The sequence below is a fragment of the Sturnus vulgaris genome, chromosome 26 (assembly GCF_052056855.1).
Source record: "Sturnus vulgaris isolate bStuVul1 chromosome 26, bStuVul1.hap1, whole genome shotgun sequence".
In the NCBI taxonomy this organism is placed as follows: Eukaryota; Metazoa; Chordata; class Aves; order Passeriformes; family Sturnidae; genus Sturnus; species Sturnus vulgaris.
The window spans coordinates 2,536,005-2,556,738 of record NC_142268.1 but is presented as its reverse complement, the minus strand read 5'-3'; the positions used below and the strand labels follow the sequence as shown (position 1 = coordinate 2,556,738).

At 60.2% G+C, this 20,734-nt stretch overlaps 3 protein-coding genes across 4 annotated transcripts; 2 read left to right on the top strand and 1 right to left on the bottom strand.

Annotated features, from left to right (window-relative positions):
* Positions 1–329: 329 nt before the first annotated feature.
* Positions 330–14,842, top strand: ARHGAP45 (Rho GTPase activating protein 45). Of its 2 annotated transcripts, none has more exons than XM_088179237.1 (23): positions 330–547; positions 2,207–2,534; positions 3,523–3,666; positions 4,647–4,731; positions 4,817–4,889; positions 5,156–5,234; positions 5,434–5,571; positions 5,781–5,845; positions 6,105–6,215; positions 6,470–6,550; positions 6,710–6,889; positions 7,054–7,191; positions 7,415–7,605; positions 7,902–8,041; positions 8,396–8,473; positions 8,706–8,807; positions 9,074–9,237; positions 9,446–9,634; positions 9,975–10,112; positions 11,746–11,984; positions 12,203–12,455; positions 12,566–12,668; positions 12,829–14,842. In XM_088179237.1, the coding sequence occupies exons 1-23, from the start codon at positions 458–460 to the stop codon at positions 13,155–13,157; spliced, it is 3,438 nt and encodes a 1,145-aa protein (XP_088035363.1). In that variant the 5' UTR covers positions 330–457; the 3' UTR covers positions 13,158–14,842. The 2 variants fall into 2 exon arrangements, with proteins under 2 accessions (XP_088035363.1, XP_088035362.1); XM_088179236.1 differs by lacking the exon at positions 330–547 and adding an exon at positions 1,029–1,277.
* A 379-nt stretch (positions 14,843–15,221) lies between these two features.
* Positions 15,222–17,893, bottom strand: POLR2E (RNA polymerase II, I and III subunit E). The gene is made up of 8 exons (XM_014882934.2): positions 17,542–17,893; positions 17,207–17,381; positions 16,901–17,016; positions 16,420–16,500; positions 16,198–16,256; positions 15,965–16,043; positions 15,759–15,832; positions 15,222–15,493 (listed from the first exon to the last, which is right to left on the bottom strand). Exons 1-7 carry the CDS (start codon positions 17,596–17,598, stop codon positions 15,767–15,769), a joined length of 633 nt encoding a protein of 210 aa, XP_014738420.1. The 5' UTR covers positions 17,599–17,893; the 3' UTR covers positions 15,222–15,493; positions 15,759–15,766.
* Positions 17,894–18,029: 136 nt separating this feature from the next.
* Positions 18,030–19,832, top strand: GPX4 (glutathione peroxidase 4). The gene is made up of 7 exons (XM_014882939.2): positions 18,030–18,144; positions 18,396–18,490; positions 18,643–18,787; positions 18,861–19,012; positions 19,144–19,168; positions 19,447–19,506; positions 19,581–19,832. The coding sequence occupies exons 1-7, from the start codon at positions 18,046–18,048 to the stop codon at positions 19,611–19,613; spliced, it is 609 nt and encodes a 202-aa protein (XP_014738425.2). The 5' UTR covers positions 18,030–18,045; the 3' UTR covers positions 19,614–19,832.
* Positions 19,833–20,734: the final 902 nt, after the last annotated feature.

Here is a 20,734-nt window from a genome sequence, read left to right as displayed (position 1 = left end):
AGCCCAGAGCCCCCCATCCCATTCACCCCACACCTGGGCCTCCAGAGGGATGGAGCTTGTCCTCCCTGGACCCCAAACAGGGTGAACTCCCCAGAGAGCAGGAATCCCACGGGGGCCAGCACCGATCCCACAGAATGGGGCTCAGCCCCTCACCCCTCTGTACGCCCTGGACTGCAGCACTGAAGCCCTCTCAAACACCCCCAGAAGTGCCGGGGTCCCGCTGTCCCCTGCGACCCCTCAGGGCAGCCAGGGTGCCCCTGGCCCCGGCCTCGCTCCTCGGTGCGAGTTCGGCTTTTCCTGTTTCAGGTCAGGCTGCGAAGCCGATGAGGAAACGAGGCGGCGTCACACGCGCCCTCCTGACACTGCGCCCCGCGAATGTGACCGGCGCCGTGAGGAACCGGCACGGCGGCCGGGCCGAGCGAGGGGCTGAGGGCAGCGGTTCGGCCCCCTGGGAACGATGTTCTCCCGGAAGAAACGGGAGCTGATAAAAACCCCTTCCATCTCCAAGAAGAGCCGGGCGGGAAGCCCCGTCCCACAGACCCTGCCGGTGAGTGTTCGCCCGCTCCGTAGCCCTGGCACGGTGGGGGTTGTAGGGGCAATAGCACCCACGGAACTGCTGGGTAGAGCCACAGGTTGGCAACAGGGTCCTGGATACGTGTGAAGAGGAGGGAAACGGTAAAGAACCCTACTCACGGGGCTGCGGTGGGGGGAATTTTGCCCCAGATGAAGGTGACGGAGCAGCCGCCGAAGGAGGTGGGAGGGCAGGAAAGGACAGGGAGGAAATGGGGGGGCTGTGGCCGAGGGTTTGGCAAGGGCAGAGAGACTCACAAACCTCCATGGGGACCGGGATGGGAGCGGGGGGAGCGCAGGCTCGGTCAGCCCCGCTGCCTAGGCTCTGGCTGATATTTATTTACTGACGTGTGGACCCCCTCGGTGCCGGAGGGGCCAGGAGGAAATGCCACCGGCCGGGGCTCCCCGGCGCACCCCGCACTGCCCGCCCCGCGCCTGCGCCCCAGTCCCGGTGCGTGGGGCGAGACTGGGCTGGCACGATGTGGCCGACGGCGACCCAGAGCCCACCCGAGGCTCCTTAGCAGGGGACACCCGTCCCCATCCCCGTCCCGACTCCCTGGGAGAAGGGCCTATGGGTGGCGGCCAGCGGGATGCTCGGCCGGGCTGCGGGCAAGAAAAGCTACAGCCCCTCTGCGGCGGCGGGCAGAGCCCACCCGCCCCAGCGCTCCCTGGACTCGCTGCCCCGCACGCCCGCCGTGAGGCTGACGGTACGGCCGGGGGCACCCCGGGACGCCGGAGGGAGGGACGGGGGGCGCCGGGGCCGCTGCAAGCCGGGAGGACCGAGACAGGGCTGGGGTGGCCCAGGCGTTTTGGGGTGGAGGCGTTTCTGCCTCTTTGCAGCCCCATGGTGGTCTGGCCCCCCCCTGGAGATGAGCTCCCCCCGTTCGCCCGCGGAAGCCTCGTGGTCTTGGCACTCCGTGTCTGTCCCGCCGGTGCCAAAAAACACTTCCGGCAGCGCCCACGCCAGGGATGCTCAGACCCCGCACGTTCGTGTCATAGCGGGTGCCGGGGGTCAGTGCTGGGAGCTGCTGCGGGGGCTGGGGGGCTGCAGGGTCCCCCCTCCATGCCCAAGGACTCTCGTTGGATGTGTGGCTCTCTGAACAGTGCCGGTACCAGTCCCTCCCTCAGTCCAATATTACCCCTAGAAATTTGGGGCTTTCTCCATCTGTAAAATACCTGCAAAGCGCCCAACAATAGTCTGGGAGGTGCCCCTGTCTCTGCCTCCTCCCCGAGCTTGGGAGCAGCTGAAAAAGAGGAAGAGATATGCGGGCCGGATCTGCTGCCATTTTGCTGTGTTGGAGTCCCCAGCCCCCTGGGATGGGCAGCCCCACTGCCTGTGGACAAGCAGTGTCACCCATACTGTCACTGTGTGCCCCTCGTGACAAACACGGACCCCAAGGAGCTGTCAGGAATTGGTAGGGGCAGCCAGGCAACTGCCCAGACCCTACCCACTCTCCCAAAACGGTCCCCGAAGGGGATCCCTACCTGGGGAAACTGAGGCAGGACACAGCTGCAGGGTCCGGCACCAGCCCCTCAAGGCAACAACTTGTTCCCCGGGATGGTGGCATGGGGGTGCTTCCCTCTCCGAGATCCCCACCACGCTGGCTGTGCCCTCACACTCACCCTTGCTCCCCAGGACCTGTCCCGCAAGGATTGCCTGGAGGCTCCGGGCTCCAGCGTGGGGGAGCTGCCCCCAGGCAGTGCCAAGCTCAGCAGCAGCCCCAGCGCCGTGGGCACCCTGAAGCGTCCCACCAGCCTGAGCCGCCATGCCAGCGCCGCCGGCTTCTCCTTGCCCGCAGCCCCCCGTGCTGTGCCCAAGGGCCACAAGACCCCCATGTCCTACAGCCCCATGGAGGGCGGGGACGGTCCCTTCATCGACCCCGAGGACATCTCCCAGCTGCTGACGGATGTCACCCGCTTCGCCGATGCCCTGGAGAAGCTGCGGGATGTGGTGCTGCGTGATGGTGAGTGCCCACCCCGTGCATGGCAGCACCCTGGGACGAACCCACTCAGGTCTCGTGGGCCACAGGGCACCGGGACCCCCGGGGGACGGTGCAGCCGCAGTCAGAGGTGGTGGGTGAGCGGTGGGTGAGTGGAGCTCGGAGCCAGGATAACGCGGCTTCCTGCCGCGAGCTATTTTCATCCGCCCGTTTTCCTGTTTACAGCGCTGCGGTGCCAGCCGCCTGCCAGGGCCCCCCGACCCCCATGGGGTGCCAGGCACGGCCCCCCCAGCACACCAGGGCAGCCAGCAGGAGGGGCTGGGTGGTCTGCAGGTTAAAGAGCAGCTCTCCTTGCCCGAGGGGACACAGGGAATGCATCAATCCCGTGGTCTGGGGGCTTATGACACCACGTTGTTTTTGCAGAAACCCCTTCCCAACCCTGAGCTGGGGGCTGGGATGGGGAGGGGGCTGCTGATCCCCCATCCCAGCGCTTCTCTGAGGGAGGTTCCTCACTTCCTAACCAGGATTTCAGATCCTAGCCCTAGACCTGCACTGGGGGGTCCTGGCCAGACCCCTGGGTTGGCAACTGGAGCCCAGAGAAGGGGGATCCCAGAGGGGGAACCTGTGGGATGCAGCAAGCCTGGCTGGACCAGGCCCATCCCTCCCAGCTGGGAGCGTCCATCCGGCAGGAGGGAGGGAAGGAAATGGAGGAAATTCCCAAACTGCTTTCAAGGGAAAAAGTTACTACGGAGGAAAAAATGCCTCAAAGGTCAGACTGTCCCCCAGGCAACACCAGGCTGGGCAGGAGACACACGGCCACGGCTCTGGGGAGGTGCTGGACAGGCAGGATGTGGCCATGCCAGTCCTGGGACGCCCTGAGGCCAGGGGGATTTGCTGCAGGGTCCCTGCCTGGGACCTGGCTGGCAGGGGGTGGCTGGGATGTAAACAGAGCAGGGACACAAGGCAGGGATGTGGGACAAGGATGCAGCATCTCAGCCCCCCTCTCTTGCAGACCCCAAGGAGCCCCAGCGGCCGCTGGCCCACGAGTGCCTGGGTGAAATGCTGCGCATCCTGCGCCAGGTCATCAACAAATACCCACTGCTCAACACCCTGGAGACCCTGACAGCTGCTGGGACCCTCATCTCCAAAGTCAAGGGTGAGACAGTGGGGCTGGGAGCTCTGTCCTGCTCCTCTCCTGCCCCACAATGGGATTGGGGGAACTGGGGAGCCCATGGAGGGGCTGCCAGGAGTGGAGCTGCCCCATTGACTGGTGGAGAGGGTGAAAGCATCATCTGCCTCTTGCTGTGGTTCAGCTTTAAGGATGATGTAGTGTCAGAAATGACAGATCCTGCCTGGGGGTTTCCAGGCACAGCCACAGGAAAAACACTGAAATAATCAGATCCTGCTCCTGGCAGCCTCTTGTGTTTACGGAGTGGGGTCTGGGAGGTCAAATCCCAGCTGGGCACCACCTCCCGCCGCTGTCACCCACGGAGAGGGGGTGGCTGCACCTACCACAGGCACAGCACAACCTTCTGAGTCACCCGTGGCTTCCTGGACACCCGACAGCAACCACAGGGGACAGGATGGCAGGAGGGCTGCTGTGAGGCTGGTCACACACAGGGATGGGAGGGAGAAGACCCCTCCCCACCCCAACGGGCTGACCTGGGGTCTGCCTAGGAGTCCTGGCTGCTGGTGTGTCCCATGGTGTGGGAGCCTGCCAAGTGCTGTTGGCCCCAGTTCCTGCTGCTGGTGGTGGTTCCTCATTTAACTGCGAGCAAGAGCCCCCCTGGAGGAGTTCATCCTGCTTGGAGAGGGATTTGGAGGAGCCATGAGGCAGGGCAGGCAGTGGAACAGGTCCAGTAGCACTTTTCCAGCAGCCCTGAGTAACGGGAATAAACAGAAACACGAGCCAAGGATGCTGTCAGGGACGTCAGACCTGGGAAGAAGGAGGAAACTACTGCACTGGAAAAATCCATCATCCATAGGGATGATCCTTCCCACTGCTCCCTTGATTCACCCCAGCCCCTTCTCCAGCCCCAAACCCCCCCCCGATACCAGCATGAACTGGCAGATCCTTCTGCTGAGACAGGGACAGCTGCTTGTGGCAACAGGGCTCCCACACTTCCTCATCTCCAGGTTTCCACTACGAATCCAACAATGAGGCGGACAAGCGGGAGTTCGAGAAGGCCGTGGAGACCATCGCCGTGTCCTTCAGCAGCACGTAAGGGAGTTTGGGCAGCTGTCCCCTGCAGACAGCCCCTGTCACTGTCCCTGTGCTGAACCCTGCCATGCTCCTCTCCCCACAGGGTGTCCGAGTTCCTCATGGGGGAGGTGGACAGCAGCACCATCCTCTCCATCCCACCCAGCGACCAGAACCAGGTGAGTGATGCCCGCATACCTGGATGCTCCCACCATGTGGGGCTCAGGATCACACAGGGCTGCTCCCCTCAGCTCTGGTGTGAGCCCAGAGCAGGGTGTTGCTCCAGTGACAGTTCCATTAGCTCCTGGGCACAGCCTGGGCACAGCTGACTTCCAGCTGTGGCCAAAAGGCTCAAGCTGCTCCAGCTTCCATCCATCTGCCAGCCCCTCCAGCTGCTCCCCATCCTCTTGGCTGACCAGTCCCTCTTCTTTCCCAATTCCCAAAGACCATGGAGAGCCTCTATGGGGGGATTCCTGGGCCTGGAGGAGATGGAGTGCCCTCAGGCATGGACAGCTGTGACACAGGTAAGCAGGATGAGTCTGGGTGCAGGGTTTGGGGTCTGTGCAGGAACTGGCACCTTCCCCATCATCGCTGCCGTCCTGAGCCACATGTGAGCATCACTCCTCAGCTGGGTGAAGGCAGCAGAGCTGGTGGCACCAGGGCTGGCACAGAGCTGGGGGGGGGTTTGCACTGGAAGCTCACGGAGTGTCTGTCCCTCCACAGCCCGTCCTCCAGCTGAGGAAGTGGATGTGATGCTGCAGCGCTGCGAGGGGGGTGTGGACGCTGCCCTCCAGTACGCCAAAAACATCTCCAAGTACATGAAGGACCTGATTGGGTACATGGAGAAAAGGACCACACTGGGTGAGTGGGGGGACAGCAGGTGTGTCCCTTCTGGAGCAGGGCTGAGCCACAGGACAGGCTGAAGCCCCTTGTGGAGGAGGCTGATGCTGCCAGGGCAGTGGGAACCTCACTCCTCAAGTTCCTCATTAATTTTTCAAAAGGAGATTGGGTTCCACCAGGGAAATCCCAGTGTCTCATGTATCTTTTCACTTTCAACCTTTTACTTCCAGAGATGGAGTTTGCCAAAGGGCTCCAGAAGATGGCAAACAGCTGCAAGCAAACCATCAGTCAGGAGGTAAGCCCCCAAGTCCCTGAAGCCCCCAGTGCCAGGCTGGACTGGGAGCCAGCAGCCCTGGAGAGCCCATTCCATGTGCCCTAGCTCAGGAGGACATGGGGGCAGCTCTCCAGAGTTCTGCCTGGAGAAATTCAGGATGGGGCTTCTACCAGCAGTCACCAGCCTTACCTTGCCTCTGGCTCTTCCTCCCTGAAGGATGCATCTCCTTGGGCTCACTCTGGTGCTGAGGCTCAGGGAGATGTGTTTTCCCTCTCCCCAGACCAACATGCCTTTCCTGTCCATCTATCTGCTGGCCCTGGAGCAGGACATGGAGCACGGGACGTCAGTTCTGCAGGCAGCCAACACCCTGCAGCAACAAACCTTCCTCCAGGTGAGGGGACAGAAGGTCCTTCCTGGGGCTGGAGCTCCTGGTGTTGCAGAGGTGGCTCTCTCTTAGCTCAATCCAGAGGGAATCTGCATCCAGCACTTCCCAGGCTGTGAACTTTCATCCCTGGCTCAAACCAGTGTCTGTGACCTGTCCTGGGAGTGATAGTGACCACCACAGGGCACTTCTCCATGCAGAGTCTTGGTGAGGGCAGAGCAGGAGTGCTCAGCTCATGGGGCTGTTCCTCCCTCCCCTTGCAGCCACTGATGGTGAGACGCCTGGAACATGAGAAACGCAGGAAGGAGATCAAGGAGCAGTGGCACCGGGCACAGAGGAAACTGGTGAGTGACTGGGTTTGTGTTCCCAAAAACTCCGTGACACCTCCTCTGAGCAGTGCCCCTCTCCAGCAGGGTTGGGTGGCTCTTCTGTGCCGGGGGCCCCTGGCAGGAGCTGCTCACCCCCTTGCTGGGCTCCACCCTCACCCTGGCTCTCCCTGGCAGCAAGAGGCAGAGGGGAACCTGCGCAAGGCCAAGCAGACATACATGCAGCGCAGCGAGGAGCACGACAAGGCCAAGTACATGGCGGTGAAAGCAGAGGAGGAGCAGCAAAACACAACCAGCAGCATCACCACCAAAACCCTGGACAAGAAGAGGCGGCTGGAAGAGGAAGCCAAGAACAAGGTAGGAGGGTGACAGCTCTGGAGGGGCCTCCTCGCTCCTGCTGTCCCCTGAGCCACGTGGAGTGAACTGATCCTCAGGAATGCCTGGATGAACAGCGTGCAAGGGGCCGTTCTTACTTTCCTCACCTCTGAGCTGCTCCCACCCCTTGCTCTCCCACCTCCCAGGCAGAAGAGGCCATGGCCACGTATCGCACCTGTGTGGCCGATGCAAACACACAGAAGCAGGAGCTGGAGGACACCAAGGTGAACTCCCTGCGGTATATCCATGAAGTGATCAAACAGACTGACCAGGTCATCAAGTCGGTGAGTGGGGCAGGCTGGGGCGTCCCCAGGGCAGGAGGTGGCTGTGCCCTGCTCTGAAGAGCTCAGAGCTGCCTTCCAGAGGGCATTTGGGCGGATGCAGAGCTCCCATCTCCCTCGTGCTCAGAAAAGCACCACTTTGTGCTCCTGATTTCCCACCTAACCCGGAACTCCTCACATGCCCGCCCACCAAGCTCACATCTATCCCTCTCCACATCACTTTTAGGCCACCATCTCCTTCTACCAGACCATGCACATGCAGACAGCGGCACTGCCTGTGAATTTCCAGACTCTGTGTGAGAGCAGCAAGCTGTACGACCCGGGCCAGCAGTACGCGTCCCACGTCCGGCAGCTGCAGCGCGGCGACGAGCCCGACGTCCAGTACGACTTCGAGCCCTACGTGTCCCACAACGCCTGGTAAGGGAGGAGAGGGTTCATTCCTGGGTAGTGCTCCGGTTCAGCCCTGTTCCCTTCGTTATCTTCTGCCACCCACGCCCTCCTGCAGGAGGCAGGATGATTTTCAGCATTCCTGAAGGCAGCTCCTGCTGGGTGTGCTGGTGCTGGACCAGCCGGGAATTGGCCTCTTATCCTTCAATGGATGAGACAGGCTGTTGAGTATTTAAGGCTTGGATTCCTGAGACTGGTGGGTGGCAGACATGGAGAAAGTTTCCAAGTGTCCTTCCTTCCCATCCACATTCCCTTTTCCCTTCCAGGTCTCCCTTTACTCGGCCACGGAAGGGCAGCTTCAATGCCAGTGAGTTCTCCACGAGTGCAGAGGGGGCCGGGGCTGGCTCAGAGGGAGCAGCAGGAACCAAGGAGTTGCCAAGTGGGGCTGGAGCAGCCGAGCGAAGAGGTGAGTCTGGAGCCCCAGAGTTCTGCATCACCTGCCCCATGTTCCCCCAGGCAGGAGCAGAGTGGGGCCCCCAGGGTACGAGGGGCTTTGCTTGCAGCAGCAGGATGGGCTGGGGGCCTCCCAAACTGTATTTTCTAAAGGATACTAAATCAAATCTGTGGCATCTTGCTCCCTAACAAACCATTGCCCATCTTCCCATCTCCTCTTTCCTTGCTGGGTGTCACTGGAGGCACCAAACCCCACCAGCAGCTTCTCCCAGTCATCCCAGTTTCTCCCAGCATCCCAGGCTGCTCTCCAGCCATTCCCTCCCAAACACAGGCAGCAATCCCAACGGACTGTGTGTTCTCTCTGCAGGTGGGAGGGGACACCAGGTCCATAAATCCTGGCCAACCTCTGTTGCTGAGGCTGACAGCAGCCTGGATTCCAGTGCAGGTAGATATGAGAACAGCCCAGGAGCCCCTCCCAGCACAGCCAGTCTAAACCCAGAGCTTCCCAGTTAGGCAGGACCATCCCCCGTTTCACCTGCCTTGTGAGAACACTGTTGTAAATGACTGTGCCGATCCCAGTCAGTGGGATAGGGTGGGATTTGAGGGGATGGGGTGAGCTTTCAGAAGAGAAGCAGCTTTGCAGGTGATTCACTGGTCTGTGGGTTTTCCTTGGACAGGTGAATTCAGCCACAAGCTCCAGCGGCTGTCATCCAATGGCACCGCGTCCTCCAGTGAGGAGCTGGAGGAGAAGGACGGGACCACCACTCCCTTTGAGCAGAGTAGGTGACAGGGTGGGAGGTGACAGAGTGGGAGGTGACAGGGTGGGAGGTGACAGGGCTGCTGCCACACTCCTCACCACAGCACAGCTCCCTGTGGGTTACTTTTCCCAAATTCAACAGTTCTGCAGGCAAACCCAACATTTGCTGGAGATCCCTGATGGTGTCCCCAGCATCCCTGCCTTTCCTGAGGGATGAGCCCTGCTCAGACCGGTGACAGTGACAGTCCTGCTCAGGCTGTGCCTGACCTCACATTTCCATTTCCCTAGGCATCAATGGGATCACCCCGGAGCTGGCAGCTCCCACAGGGCCTTTCCGGAATGTTGGCTTGTCCAAAGCTGCCCAGACCCATCGGCTCAGGAAGCTCCGTGCCCCTTCCAAGTGTCGGGAGTGCAACAGCTACGTGTACTTCCAGGGAGCCGAGTGTGAGGAGGTGAGCTGGGAGAACTGGGGGTGGAACCCAGCTCTGATTATGGTCAGGAGGACATTTCTGCTGTGGGAAGGGTTCCAGGTGGAAAATGGCACTTTCCCTTGGTGCTGCAGCATCCCCAAGGCATTTTTCCTGTCTCCCGCCATGCTCTGAGCAGTGCCTGGTGTCTGTGGCTGCCCCTCACCTCCACGTGCTCCCCTCTCTCTTCCAGTGCTACCTGGCCTGCCACAAGAAGTGCCTGGAGACCTTGGCCATCCAGTGTGGGCACAAGAAGCTCCAAGGGAAGCTGCAGCTCTTCGGGCAGGACTTCACGAAGGCGTCTCAGGGCAGCCCGGATGGGATCCCCTTCATCATCAAGAAATGCATTTCAGAGATCGAGAAGCGGGCTCTGAAAACAAAGGTGAGTGACACTCCCCTCTCCTCCTCCTCAGCTGGCTGAGCTGCAGGCCCTTGGAAGGATCCTCTGGAAAATCAGTCTGAAATCAGGCTTGATTTCAGATTTCCACAGGGATGGGCTTGGCCCACATACCCCAAACTCTGCCTTTGGAAAATCACCTCTCCTGCCTCCTGCTTTCCTATGAAGCAGGAATGACTGAGCTGGAAGGAGATATCCCAAAATGACTTCCCAAAGGGAGTTCCCACTTCAAAAGGAGGGGTGGGAGCACATAGCTCACTGCCCCATGCAAACATGAAGAGGAACCTCTCCCCTCACTTCAGCTCCACTTTTCTCTCTTTCACAGGGCATCTACCGAGTTAACGGTGTCAAGACCCGTGTGGAGAAGCTTTGCCAGGCCTTCGAGAATGGGAAGGAGCTGGTGGAGCTGTCCCAGGCCTCCCCCCATGACATCAGCAACGTCCTGAAGCTCTACCTGAGACAGGTGAGGTGCTGGTGGTGCCTCATGGCAGAGGAAGGAGGGGAACCCAACCTGGCAGGAGGAATTCTGCATAAATTTGTCTCAGTTTGGGTGGGTGGGGAGGGAGGGGTCCCTTCCCCGGGGAGAGAGGGTGGGTTGGCCTTGGAGATGGGGCCACTGTGACCCCCCCAGCTGATCCCACACGGCGTCACTGCGGTCACAGCCGCAGAACAGCGACGTGCCCAAGCACCCAACAAGGAAAGCTCCACCCCCTCCAATTGGGGAACTGGCTACCCAAAAAGGGAAGGAGCCAGCAAAGATCACCCTGCAGGGGCTGAGTCACGTCCCCATGCGGTGGGCTCTGCTCCTGGAGTCATCTTGGGGTGGGCTCAGTGGGGTCTCTGCCCCTAGGATCACCCTGGGTTGGGCTCAGCAGTGTTCTTGCCCCTGGGGTCACACCAGGGTGGGCTCAGTGGGGTCTCTGAACCCTGGGATCACCTTGGAGTGGGCTCAGTGGGGTCTCTAAACCCTGGGATCACCTTGGGGTGGGTTTAGCAGGGTCTCTGCTCCTGAGGTCACCTTGAGGTGGGCTCAGCAGGGTTCTTGCCCCTGGGGTCACACCAGGGTGTGCTCATCCCCAGCACCCCCCACCTCGTACCCAAACTGTCACTGCAAGCAGCGTCACCCACATCCTCCAACAGCCACCACCGCAAGGCAGGAGTGCAGCAGCACAGCGGAAGCTGCTTCTCCCCCGCAGGCAGTTGTGGATTAACTCTTTGTGCTGCCTTTTTCTGACACCTCCGGAAGGGCAGCTCTCTGTTACCTCGAAGGGAAAGCCGTGCCCTTGGGCTCCTGCACATCAGGAGTCAAGGACTCTGAGTGGCCTCCATGGTTTCTCCAAAGAGAAGCAGAGTGGAAAAGAGAGGGGGAAATCAGTGCTGAGCCCCAACCTGACCCGTTGCTGCAGAGAAATGGGTTAAAGTCCTTCTATGAAGGGGTGGATGGAGGGAACCTGCTCTGCTGTGAGACAGCCTGTCCCCAAAACATCCGTTGAGGCTGCTCTGAAAACATCCCCAGCCAAGTGGAACACCCAGCAGTCAACACCGGCTTCACATAAACTTCAAAGCAGAGTTTCCCCCACCGCAGCCCCACCTCTGCACATCCTGTGCCCTTCACATCTTGCCTCTCTCACCCGGAACAACCCATCCCTGTCCTCTTCCCAGCCACCCCTTGTCCGCTGGGCAACCTGCAGCTGGGCCCACCCCAGCCAGGGATTTTCCAGGAAAAAAAGGGAATACCTGCACCTCAACCCAGCAAGAAACACCCACGCGTGGATCAAACACTGCTTTTGGCTTGAACTTCACAAGAGCCAAGCGTTAATGAGGCTGGGTTGACACGCTCCAGGTGATGGATAAATAAATATCACCTCTGGGGGGAGGTTTGCAGCACTGCAGGTCACAAACTCATGGAATTCTGAAATAGATGTTAAAAGTGCTCCAAGCCCTCTCCAAGCTGGCCTCGAGCACTTCCAGGGATATTTTCTCCATGTAGAAATGCCCCAGGTGACACCAGCTCGGTACAGGTGCAGGTTTCATGGAGGTGGGAGCTGCTCCCAGGACCGGGATCATCTCTTCTCTCTTCTCTTCTCTCCCCACAGCTGCCGGAGCCCCTGATGCCTTTCCGGCTGTACAATGAGCTGATGGGGCTGGCCAAGGAGAGCCTGCAGGGCAGCGAGGCCAAGGGCCGCGGTGGGAAGGGCGGCCCCGAGCTGGTGGACAGAGGAGCTGACACCGACCAGGTGGTGCTGAGCCTGGTGCTGAAGCTGAGGGAGCTGCTGAAGGAGCTCCCCTGCGAGAACATGGCCACGCTCCAGTACCTCCTGCAGCACCTGAGGAGGTGAGAGAGGCATGGCCAGAGCCTGTGTGGCTGCTGGGCGCCTTCCCTTTCTCCCCTGGGGTGGGCAGGTGAGTGCAGCTTCCTCACTGGAATCAGGAGGAGGGTCAATGATTGCAGCTGCTTCTCTCCCCATCCTGAGCCCAGCATCTCCCCCAGCCCCGCCCATCCTCCCCTCTCCCTCCTTGCTCTCACAAACTGTTCCTCCCCCTCCCACGCAGGATCATGGAAGTGGAACAGGACAACAAGATGACTTCAGGCAACCTGGGCATTGTCTTTGGGCCAACGCTGATGCGCCCCAGGCCCACGGATGCCACAATTTCCTTGTCCTCTCTGGTGGATTATCCCCACCAAGCTCGGATCATTGAGGCTCTCATCATCTTCTACCCCACCATCTTCGAGCACAAGGACTTGGCACCAGCCAGCAGACGTGGCTCAGGCGCCACAGAGGAGGTGGCCAGTGGTGCTGAGCGGGTAGGAATCCCCAGGGAGGGGGGGAATTCAGGGGATATTCCATGAACCTTTTCTGGTGTCAGTTCCTGAGAACTCTCCATGCCCTCACCACCATCCCTGTTCCCTCCCAGGCCCATGGAGGCTCCCAGCCTGTGACTCCTCTTGGCACCAGCCCCTACCTGGAGCTGCCTTCGGAGAAGAGCAATTTGGCTTTCAGCGCTGACTCGCTCGCAGGTCAGTGAGAGGCACTGGGGGTGTTCCTGGTGGGTGCAGGTCCCTTGGGAGGCACAGAGGGCACACAGACCCATCCCCTGCCCCGGTTTTGCTGCATGAAGCTCCTGCTGATGCCACGGTGCTGGGCTGGAGGGTGGCACAGAACTCCTCTGTCCCACAGAGTCCGGCGACCGCTCCGTGGACTCTGACTCGGAGCTGGAGGATGGTGGGGAGCCACGGACACACCTGACCAAGCAGTGGAGCGAGACCAGCACGGAGGAAGTTCATTTCTATGACGAGGGGAGCGAGGGGCTGCGGAGCCGGAGCTGCAGCGTGGGCCAGTCAGATGCAGAGGGCTCCGCTCCCCGCTGCTGCAGCCCTGGGGATGAGCAAAGTGATGTGGAGGAACACCCGGAGAGCCGCAGCCCTGCCACCCCCGGGAATGCCACAAACCAGCCCAGCACCCCTCGGGGTCACAGCAGCCACGAGCTGCAGCCCCGGGTCACCTAAGAATGGCACTGGGATGGACAAAGGGGCAAATGCCAGAGGCTGCCCAGACATGGAAACTTGAACGTGGAGGGGTGGGAGGGACATGTAGCAGCCCGGGGGGGGTTTGGTGTGTCAGCTGCAGGCAAGTCCTGGCTGATTCCTGGCTGGAGCTTTCACACAAAACCCCTGAGCCCCTCGGTGCCCAGCTGGGGAATGGGATCACAGCGTGCTGGGACCCCTGGCTCAGCCAGGGCCATGAAGGACCTTGCCTGGGAGGGAGCTGAGTCTGGGCAGACCCTCCACTTGTTCAGGATTGGGAAGGAACCCAGGGCTGTGCCTGTTCCAGGTGATTTTTTTTGCTGTGCTCCTGAATCCCACACCTGTGCTGTGAGATCGAGGTTGGATGAGTCAAAGGACCCGGTCATCCCTGATGGCTGAGGATGGAAGGGAGCCAAGGCTGCCGGGGTGACATGGAGACAACAATCACTCAAGATGGACAGGAGAATGGCACGACAGCGACAGGTGTAATTGGAGGCAGCTCACTGGGACAGGGACACGGCCAGAGCAGCGTTGGGATCAGGGTGAATCCCCTGCACCATCTCGCCCCAAGCCAGGCTTGGCTTTGGGGCTGTGCCATCTGCCAGGATCTCAGAATGTCCCTCATTGACTGAACTAGAGTTCAGGGTAGATTTCCTGCCCCAAAACCTCAGCACTGTGTGGTCCTGGCCCAGCTGATGGCATCTGCATTGCTGCTTGGATTGTCAGGTATTTGGATTGGTGGGCATTTCCCCCCTCAGCAGGAGCCATGTGGAGAGCCTCAGGGCAGATTTGCCTGGCTGCAGGGTCCTGAGCCCTGCTGAGCTCTCAGGCTTTGGTTGTACAGTCATTTCATCTCCAAAAAGCTGCGCTGCAAGTCCAGGATTAACTCCCTCTGCTCTGGGGGCAGGTCCCCATGGGGAATTGCCTCTTCCTCCTCCTCAGGGGCACCAGGGCCTGGATCCAGCCCCAGGCCCAGCCCCAGCCAGTATAATCTTGAGCTTCCTTTTCTGTAAAGACAGAAATCAACTCTTCAACATGATGCCACTACCTCTGCTGGCAAAGGGACTAAAACCAAAGTGATTTTGGGTTATTTTTTTTTAAGCTATGAGACCTTCCTGCACTGAGGCACAGAGAAACAAGTAGTGTTTTAGCTTGGAATGAGCTGAGAGCCTTTTCCTTTGTTCTCCTGCTTGTGGGAGACAGACCAGGTGATGCTGGGGGGTCTCAGACACCTTGGTACTGCAGACCCAGGCAATGGACGGGAGGTTTGAGCTCTTTGAAGTCGATGGAGAACCCATCTCAGCAAAGGTACATAAACCCAGGTTAACTCACAGGTTTGGAACTGAGCCAGGGAAGAGCCCCAGAATTTGTTGTGCCCTCCGGCTCTTCCACAGGATAGTTGGATTTTTCCAGGGCAGCAGGAAGGCGTGGGAATGCTGCTGCCACGGCGGTACCGTGTGTGTGAGAGGGTGGGTGAGGATGATGAGGGTGTGAGTGAGAGAAGGGGCTAAAGCTGCGCTTGAGCTTCCCACGGCAGCAGCTCCCTCCTGATTGTGTCAATTCTGTGTTTGTCCTGACAAGCCTGTGCTGCTGCACGATGCTGCCTTGCTGTGTTCTCGTTGACAAACTTCCCAAAAAAACCAATAAAACAAAGAGGTGCATTCTAACCTGTGTTTGTTCTGGGGAATCAGGATCTTCCAGGCTCCCCCAGCTGCAGGAGGCCAAATCCAAGTGTTTCTGGCACAAAAAGTGAAGTTTAAAGCCCCTCAGAGTCTTGGGATGGATTTAAATGAGTGCAGCTGGGGGTGGTGAGTAACTCTCCATTGCAGTGTCCAAACACCAGGGTCCCAAACCAAGGGAGAGGGCAGGAATGAGGTAAGTCTTAACTGCAGCTTCTAAACTGCCCAGGGCAGCAGTTAAATGCTCTGCAGGGCTCAGCCACAATGCAGCGTCCCAGCAAAAAGAGATTCCAAACATAATGAAAAATATGGGAACTTGCAGAGTCTCGAGGCTTTGCCACAGGGAGAGGCTGAGCAACAGCACAGCTCTGAGGGTACAAACCTTTATTTCAAACAAGAGCCCATAAAACAGGGAAGCAAAAACCTTTCCCACTCGTTTTTTCCCGTTGCTTCAGGTCTCCACAGCTGAGTCCTGGATGGGACTGAGGGGTCAGCACAAAGTCCAAGCTGGAAGACAGGGAATGAGGCCCAGTGACAGGGCTGCAGAATGTGGGAAGAGGATTTCCTTGACCATCTCTGAAGTGCAGGAATTTCCGAGTGCCTGTGAACTGCTGGTGGGAGCCGCCCAGCTCCTCACACCTGGAAGAGAAGGAAGGATGGGAATCACATCCTGCCCCTGACCTGATGCTGCTCCAGTCCATCTGAACCCCAAATCTTAATGGGCACAGCCTGAGCAGAGGCACAGGTGAAAGGGGAGCCTCACCCTACTCTCCCCAACAGCTCCTTCCATGAGCTATTTAAAACTCTGAGACATTTCCCTGGAAGCAGCTGCTTCACACTGACCTTGGTACATCCCCTGGCACTGCCCAGAGCCCTCCCAAGCAGGGAGTCCCCTCATCCTTACCCACTGTGTCACTGCACCAGTCTGTAGGTGATGTACCTGCCCGCCGTCTCGCTGGGCCTAATGATCTTCACTACCTGCAAGGCAGACACAGAGCTCAAGAGGAGGAGGAGACACTTTTCCTGCTCCAAGAGCTCCAACATGGCCTCAAGGATCATCCCCTCCCTGCCCTGCCACGGGGAGCTGCTGCCTCAGCCTGCTCCTCTCACCTGGCCACGCTTTATCCCAAAGTACCGAGCCACAGGGTCCCCAGCCTGGATCCTGGGGAGCTGGTTCTCCCTCAGTTTGCTGTGCTGGGAGTCAAGGAGAAGCTCCAGACATGCCATGGGCTGTTGGCAGAAATGAAGCATGGCAGGAGGAGGGGTTTTCAGCCCAAATTTCATCGCACCCTGGCAGGAGGGAGGGACACACAAAGGGAACCAAAGGGACGCTCAAAGGATACTATCGGGCCAGCAGCTCTGTTACTTCCTCCTTTGTCATCACCACGTGCTCCGGCACCAGCTGCAAACACGAGAGAGGCTGAGATGAGGCAGCAACTGGAGACGTTTGGGAGGGGAAAAGGACAACTGTGTCCCTCACAGCCCAGCCAGAGGCCAGGAGAAGGACTGTGGGAGCTGCAGGAATGCAGCCAGCACAAGGGAGGGACCATCCTGCCCCTGCTCACCTCATGCTCCGTGATGTTAATGAGAAGCTCCTGCTGCAGGAACTGTTCCAGGATGTATTTGGGAGCCATGTCAACCAGGGACTGTAAGAAAAAGGCCCATCAGAGGTGATTGGGGCAGCCCTGGCAGTGCTCAAGAGCTGCTCCTCAGCAAGAACTTGGGCTCACACAGACACAAGCAGGCTGAGAACGAGCACAGGGATCTCCTGGACCAGGGAAATATCTGTTTTTCCTTCCCCCATCTCCTGACCGCTCACGGGCCCTCAGCTGTGCTACTGCCTCCAGCACCAGCTGCTCTGGTTAAATACATTTGGGTGCTAAAAAAGAGCCTGTGCTTAGATACAACAGGCTCCAGCAAAAGCTTTTTCCCAGAGGGAAATTCAGGGCTTTTATTTACACACAGCAACGCTAAGAATCAGACAGGGAAAACCTCATGCCCCTCCCCAAGAGTCCCAGAGTGGGACACAGCCCTGTCCCCACAGACCTGCTTGGCCGAAGGGGTCATTCCCTGCTGCACCACGATCAGTGCTCGGGTGATGTTCTCTTCCTGCATGCGCTGGCAGTACATCTTGATCGTCTTGATCCCCACCTTGGGCTCCTCTGAGGAAAGAACCAGACCCGGGGTCACCGAGAGCCCCCCCGCGCTCTGAACCCCCCTCCCTGCAGGTTCAGCCAGACCCGCGGCAACTGAAAGTCTCCTGTGCTCCGAATCCCCCCTGGATTCCAAATCCCCCGGGGTCACCGAGAGCCTCCCCACGCTCTGAACCCCGCCCGGGCCGGCGCTGCTCACCGGGGAAGAACACGAACATCTGGTCGGTGGGATCATCGTTGTGAGCCACCAGCACGGTCAGGTCGGTGCGACGGGGGCGGCCCTCGCTGGGCTTGTCCCCGAACTGCGCTTTGAACTCCTCCAGCGTCTGGTCCAACTCATCCTGGGTCACCAGGTACCCGCGGTCGTGGCAGAGCTGCGGGAGCAGCACCGGGCTCAGGAACGCGCCCGCACCGGGAACGGATGGGCGGGCATACCGGCCTCCACGTCCCCCACCTCCACCCTGCGGCCCCGCAGCACCTGCGGAACTCCCCGCGCCCCAGACTCGGCCCCCTCGGTCCCTCCGTTCCCCGGACCTGCATGATGGTCTTGCGGATCTTCCAGAGCCGGTACGTCTCCTCCTCGTCGTCCATCTTTCCCGCTGAGGCCCCCGCGGACTGCCCGCGCTGATGCCTGCGCCGCGTGCACACACAGGCGGCGCCGCAGCGCACACGGGGGCCTTAGCCGCGGTACCTCCTGGGAGATGTGGTCCGCCGCGAGCTGCCCCCTACCGCTGGCTCCAGAGGGAACAGGCGTCTCTCTGCTGCTGCTGGGGTGGGTCTCTGGGTGGCTGCGGCTCTGTCCGGAACCCGCGGCCGGGAGGGAGGGAATCGCCACCCAGGGGTCCCAGTCCGCAGCACCTGACTCCACACCCCGCCCTTTGGTCTGTCCCTGCCCCCGCCCTCGTGGTCTCTCCCGATAAACACCCCTGAGGCCATCCCGCCCTCCTATTGGTCACATTTCCGTCCATCATGCCGCCGAGTCCGCCTCTCTACGCACTGATTGGCTGATCAGGCCGAAGGGGGCGGGGTTTGTGCGCTATGGGCTGGGTCACCGCGGTGCGGAGCGCGCTGAGGTGCGGGCGGGCGGCAGCGCGGACAGCGCGATCGGGACCAGGGCGGAGCGCGGTGCGGAGCATGGTGAGTGCGGGGCCGCTCGAGGAGCAAGGCTCGGCCCGCTCCTCTCCGGGACTGCTCTGTGCGGTGGGGGTCGGGCCTGGGGCTGGCCCCGCGTCTCTCCCGGAGGGTGCTCAGGGTGGGCGGCGGGGGCTTGGGCCTGGCCTGGTGTGGCGGAGGTGCGGAGAGGCTCCGCAGGGTCCCACAGGGTCCCACAGGGGAACGAAGGTGGCGGGCCTGGCGTGGGGCTCCCCAGTGACACTCCCGCCCCTCAGTGTGCCCAGGCGGACGACTGGCGCTCGGCCAAGACCATCTACGACTTTCACGCCCTCGACATCGATGGCAACGACGTGTCCCTGGAGAAGTACCGGTAAGATGGAGGGGCCGGGGGCTCGGGGTGGCGGAATGCAGCGCCGGGCGAGGTTGAGCCACAGCGGCTCTTGCGTAACCCTCACGCCTCGGCCGGGAGGGTGAGGGACCTCTGCCCTGCGGGGAAGGGCAGCTCATCTACCCCCTCTGCAGGGGCGACGTCTGTATCATCACCAACGTGGCCTCCAAATGAGGGAAAACTGCAGTAAACTACACTCAGCTTGTCGACCTGCACGCCCGATATGCTGAGAGGGGTTTACGCATCCTGGGCTTTCCCTGCAACCAGTTTGGGAAGCAGGTAGGTGGGGTGAGGATTCAGGTTCCCCGGGAGTGTCAGGATGGTCTCTCACGGTCCCGGTGTGGCCCCTCAGGAGCCCGGGGACAACGCTCAGATCAAGGCATTTGCTGAGAAGTACGGGGTGAAGTTCGACATGTACAGCAAGATCGATGTCAACGGGGATGATGCTCACCCCCTCTGGAAGTGGATGAAGGAGCAGCCCAAGGGGAGAGGCACCCTGGGCAAGTGAGTGTGGGAAGGGGAGCCCTGGAGACCCCCCAGCCCTGCAGCCAGCAGGGAGGGCTTGGCTCAGGGCCTGGCTAGGGGTGAGGAAGGGCTTTTCTGCTCTAAACTCACTCCTGTTTTTTCTCTCTTAGTGCAATAAAATGGAACTTCACCAAGGTATGATACAGTTGTCTCCCCTGGGTTAAACCTCCCTCTGGGGAGCTGGGGGGTCCCTGAGGCAGAAGGGAGCCTCACACTGGGCTCTGCTCTGTGCTGTTACCCCACGTGTCAGGACAGGAGCATCCCAAGGGATTCCTGTGTCTAGAGACCCTTGGGAACCCCTGCCCAAGCACAGCTGAGGGGGAAGTGAGTCTGTGGGGGCTACAGCTGCCACACCCCCAGCGGCTCCCTGGGAGCCTTGGACTCGCTCATTAGGGATTGCTTCACTCCCACAGTTCCTCATTAACCGGGAAGGTCAAGTGGCGAAGAGATACAGCCCGATGGAAGATCCCTATGTAAGTGCTGCTGCGAGGGAGGAGGGCAAGGCCAGGGATGTTCTTGGGGTACAACGCTCCTCTCTTGCCCGCAGGTGATCGAGAAGGACCTGCCTTCCTACCTGTAGCTCTGCTCTGCTGTCCCCCTGCCTCTCCCGACCCTGCTGCCTGTGGAGCCTCCTCCAGCCCTATGACGGGCTGCCTCCAATCCAGCTGCTGGTGGGGCAGCCCTGACCCACGGCGTGCACCTGCTGGACAGAGGCTCCAGGGGCCGTGGCCGCTGCAGGCAGGAGCAGCCAGAGCCCCCTTAGTATTGAGTCCCCTTGCAATAAAGGTGTTAGGAATGAGCTGCTGTGTTCGGTGCGGGATGGGGCTGGGGCTGGGGCTGCTGCGCTGCACCTGCTGAAAACCTGGAGTTTGCTGGGAAGCCAAGACCTTATGCAACTCCTGAGCCAAGCAGGGATAATCCTCAGTGCTTAGGAGGAAGTGCAAATCCGGCATGATCCGTGCTCCCGAGGGGCTCCCTGGGCAAAGGCAGAGCTGGGGAAGGTTTGTCCCCTCTGGGATCCCTCCTGTCCCTTCTGAGATCCCTCCTGTCACCAGGAATCCTCCTGGCACGGCAGGGTACCAGAGGGGATGGGTCCAGCAGTAGTGCAAGGCCTGGCCAGGCGAAATTCTTGCAAAACAGAACCCAGGCGTGTTGGGACACGGCAAGATATCCCCTGCAGCCAGGGATGTGTCTGACCACAGCGAGCAGGATCATCCTCCTCTTCCTCGGGGAAGCGTCTTGCGATTATGAAGGCACAGCCGTGCCCAGCCAAGCCCATGGGCGCTGGTGTCCCATCCTGGGCAGGGACAGCTCTGGTTCTGCCATGCAGAAATGCTGCTGCACCTCTTCCCAGGGCCTGGGGAATGCTGGATCTCCCTGTCACATCCACAGCCCCCTTGGGGAGTCCGTCCCCAGGAAAAATCCCCCAAGTCTGACATCCCTGCAGAGCCTCAGGGATGCTGGGAGGATCTTGCTCACATTTAGGGATCACTCACTGGGGGTCACCCCATCCCTCCTCCCATGTGATAACAGGGCCAGCAGTGCCTGGATGAGACGTCCTAGAGCTGTGTCAGCTCCCGCTGGGGGAACACGCTGAAACAGAGACTCCTTTATCTGTGTTTTTCCAGCCAAGCCAGGCGGGAGCTGCCTCATCCAAGGCCAGTGCTCAGGCTGGATCCAGCCAGGATCCTCCTCTGCACC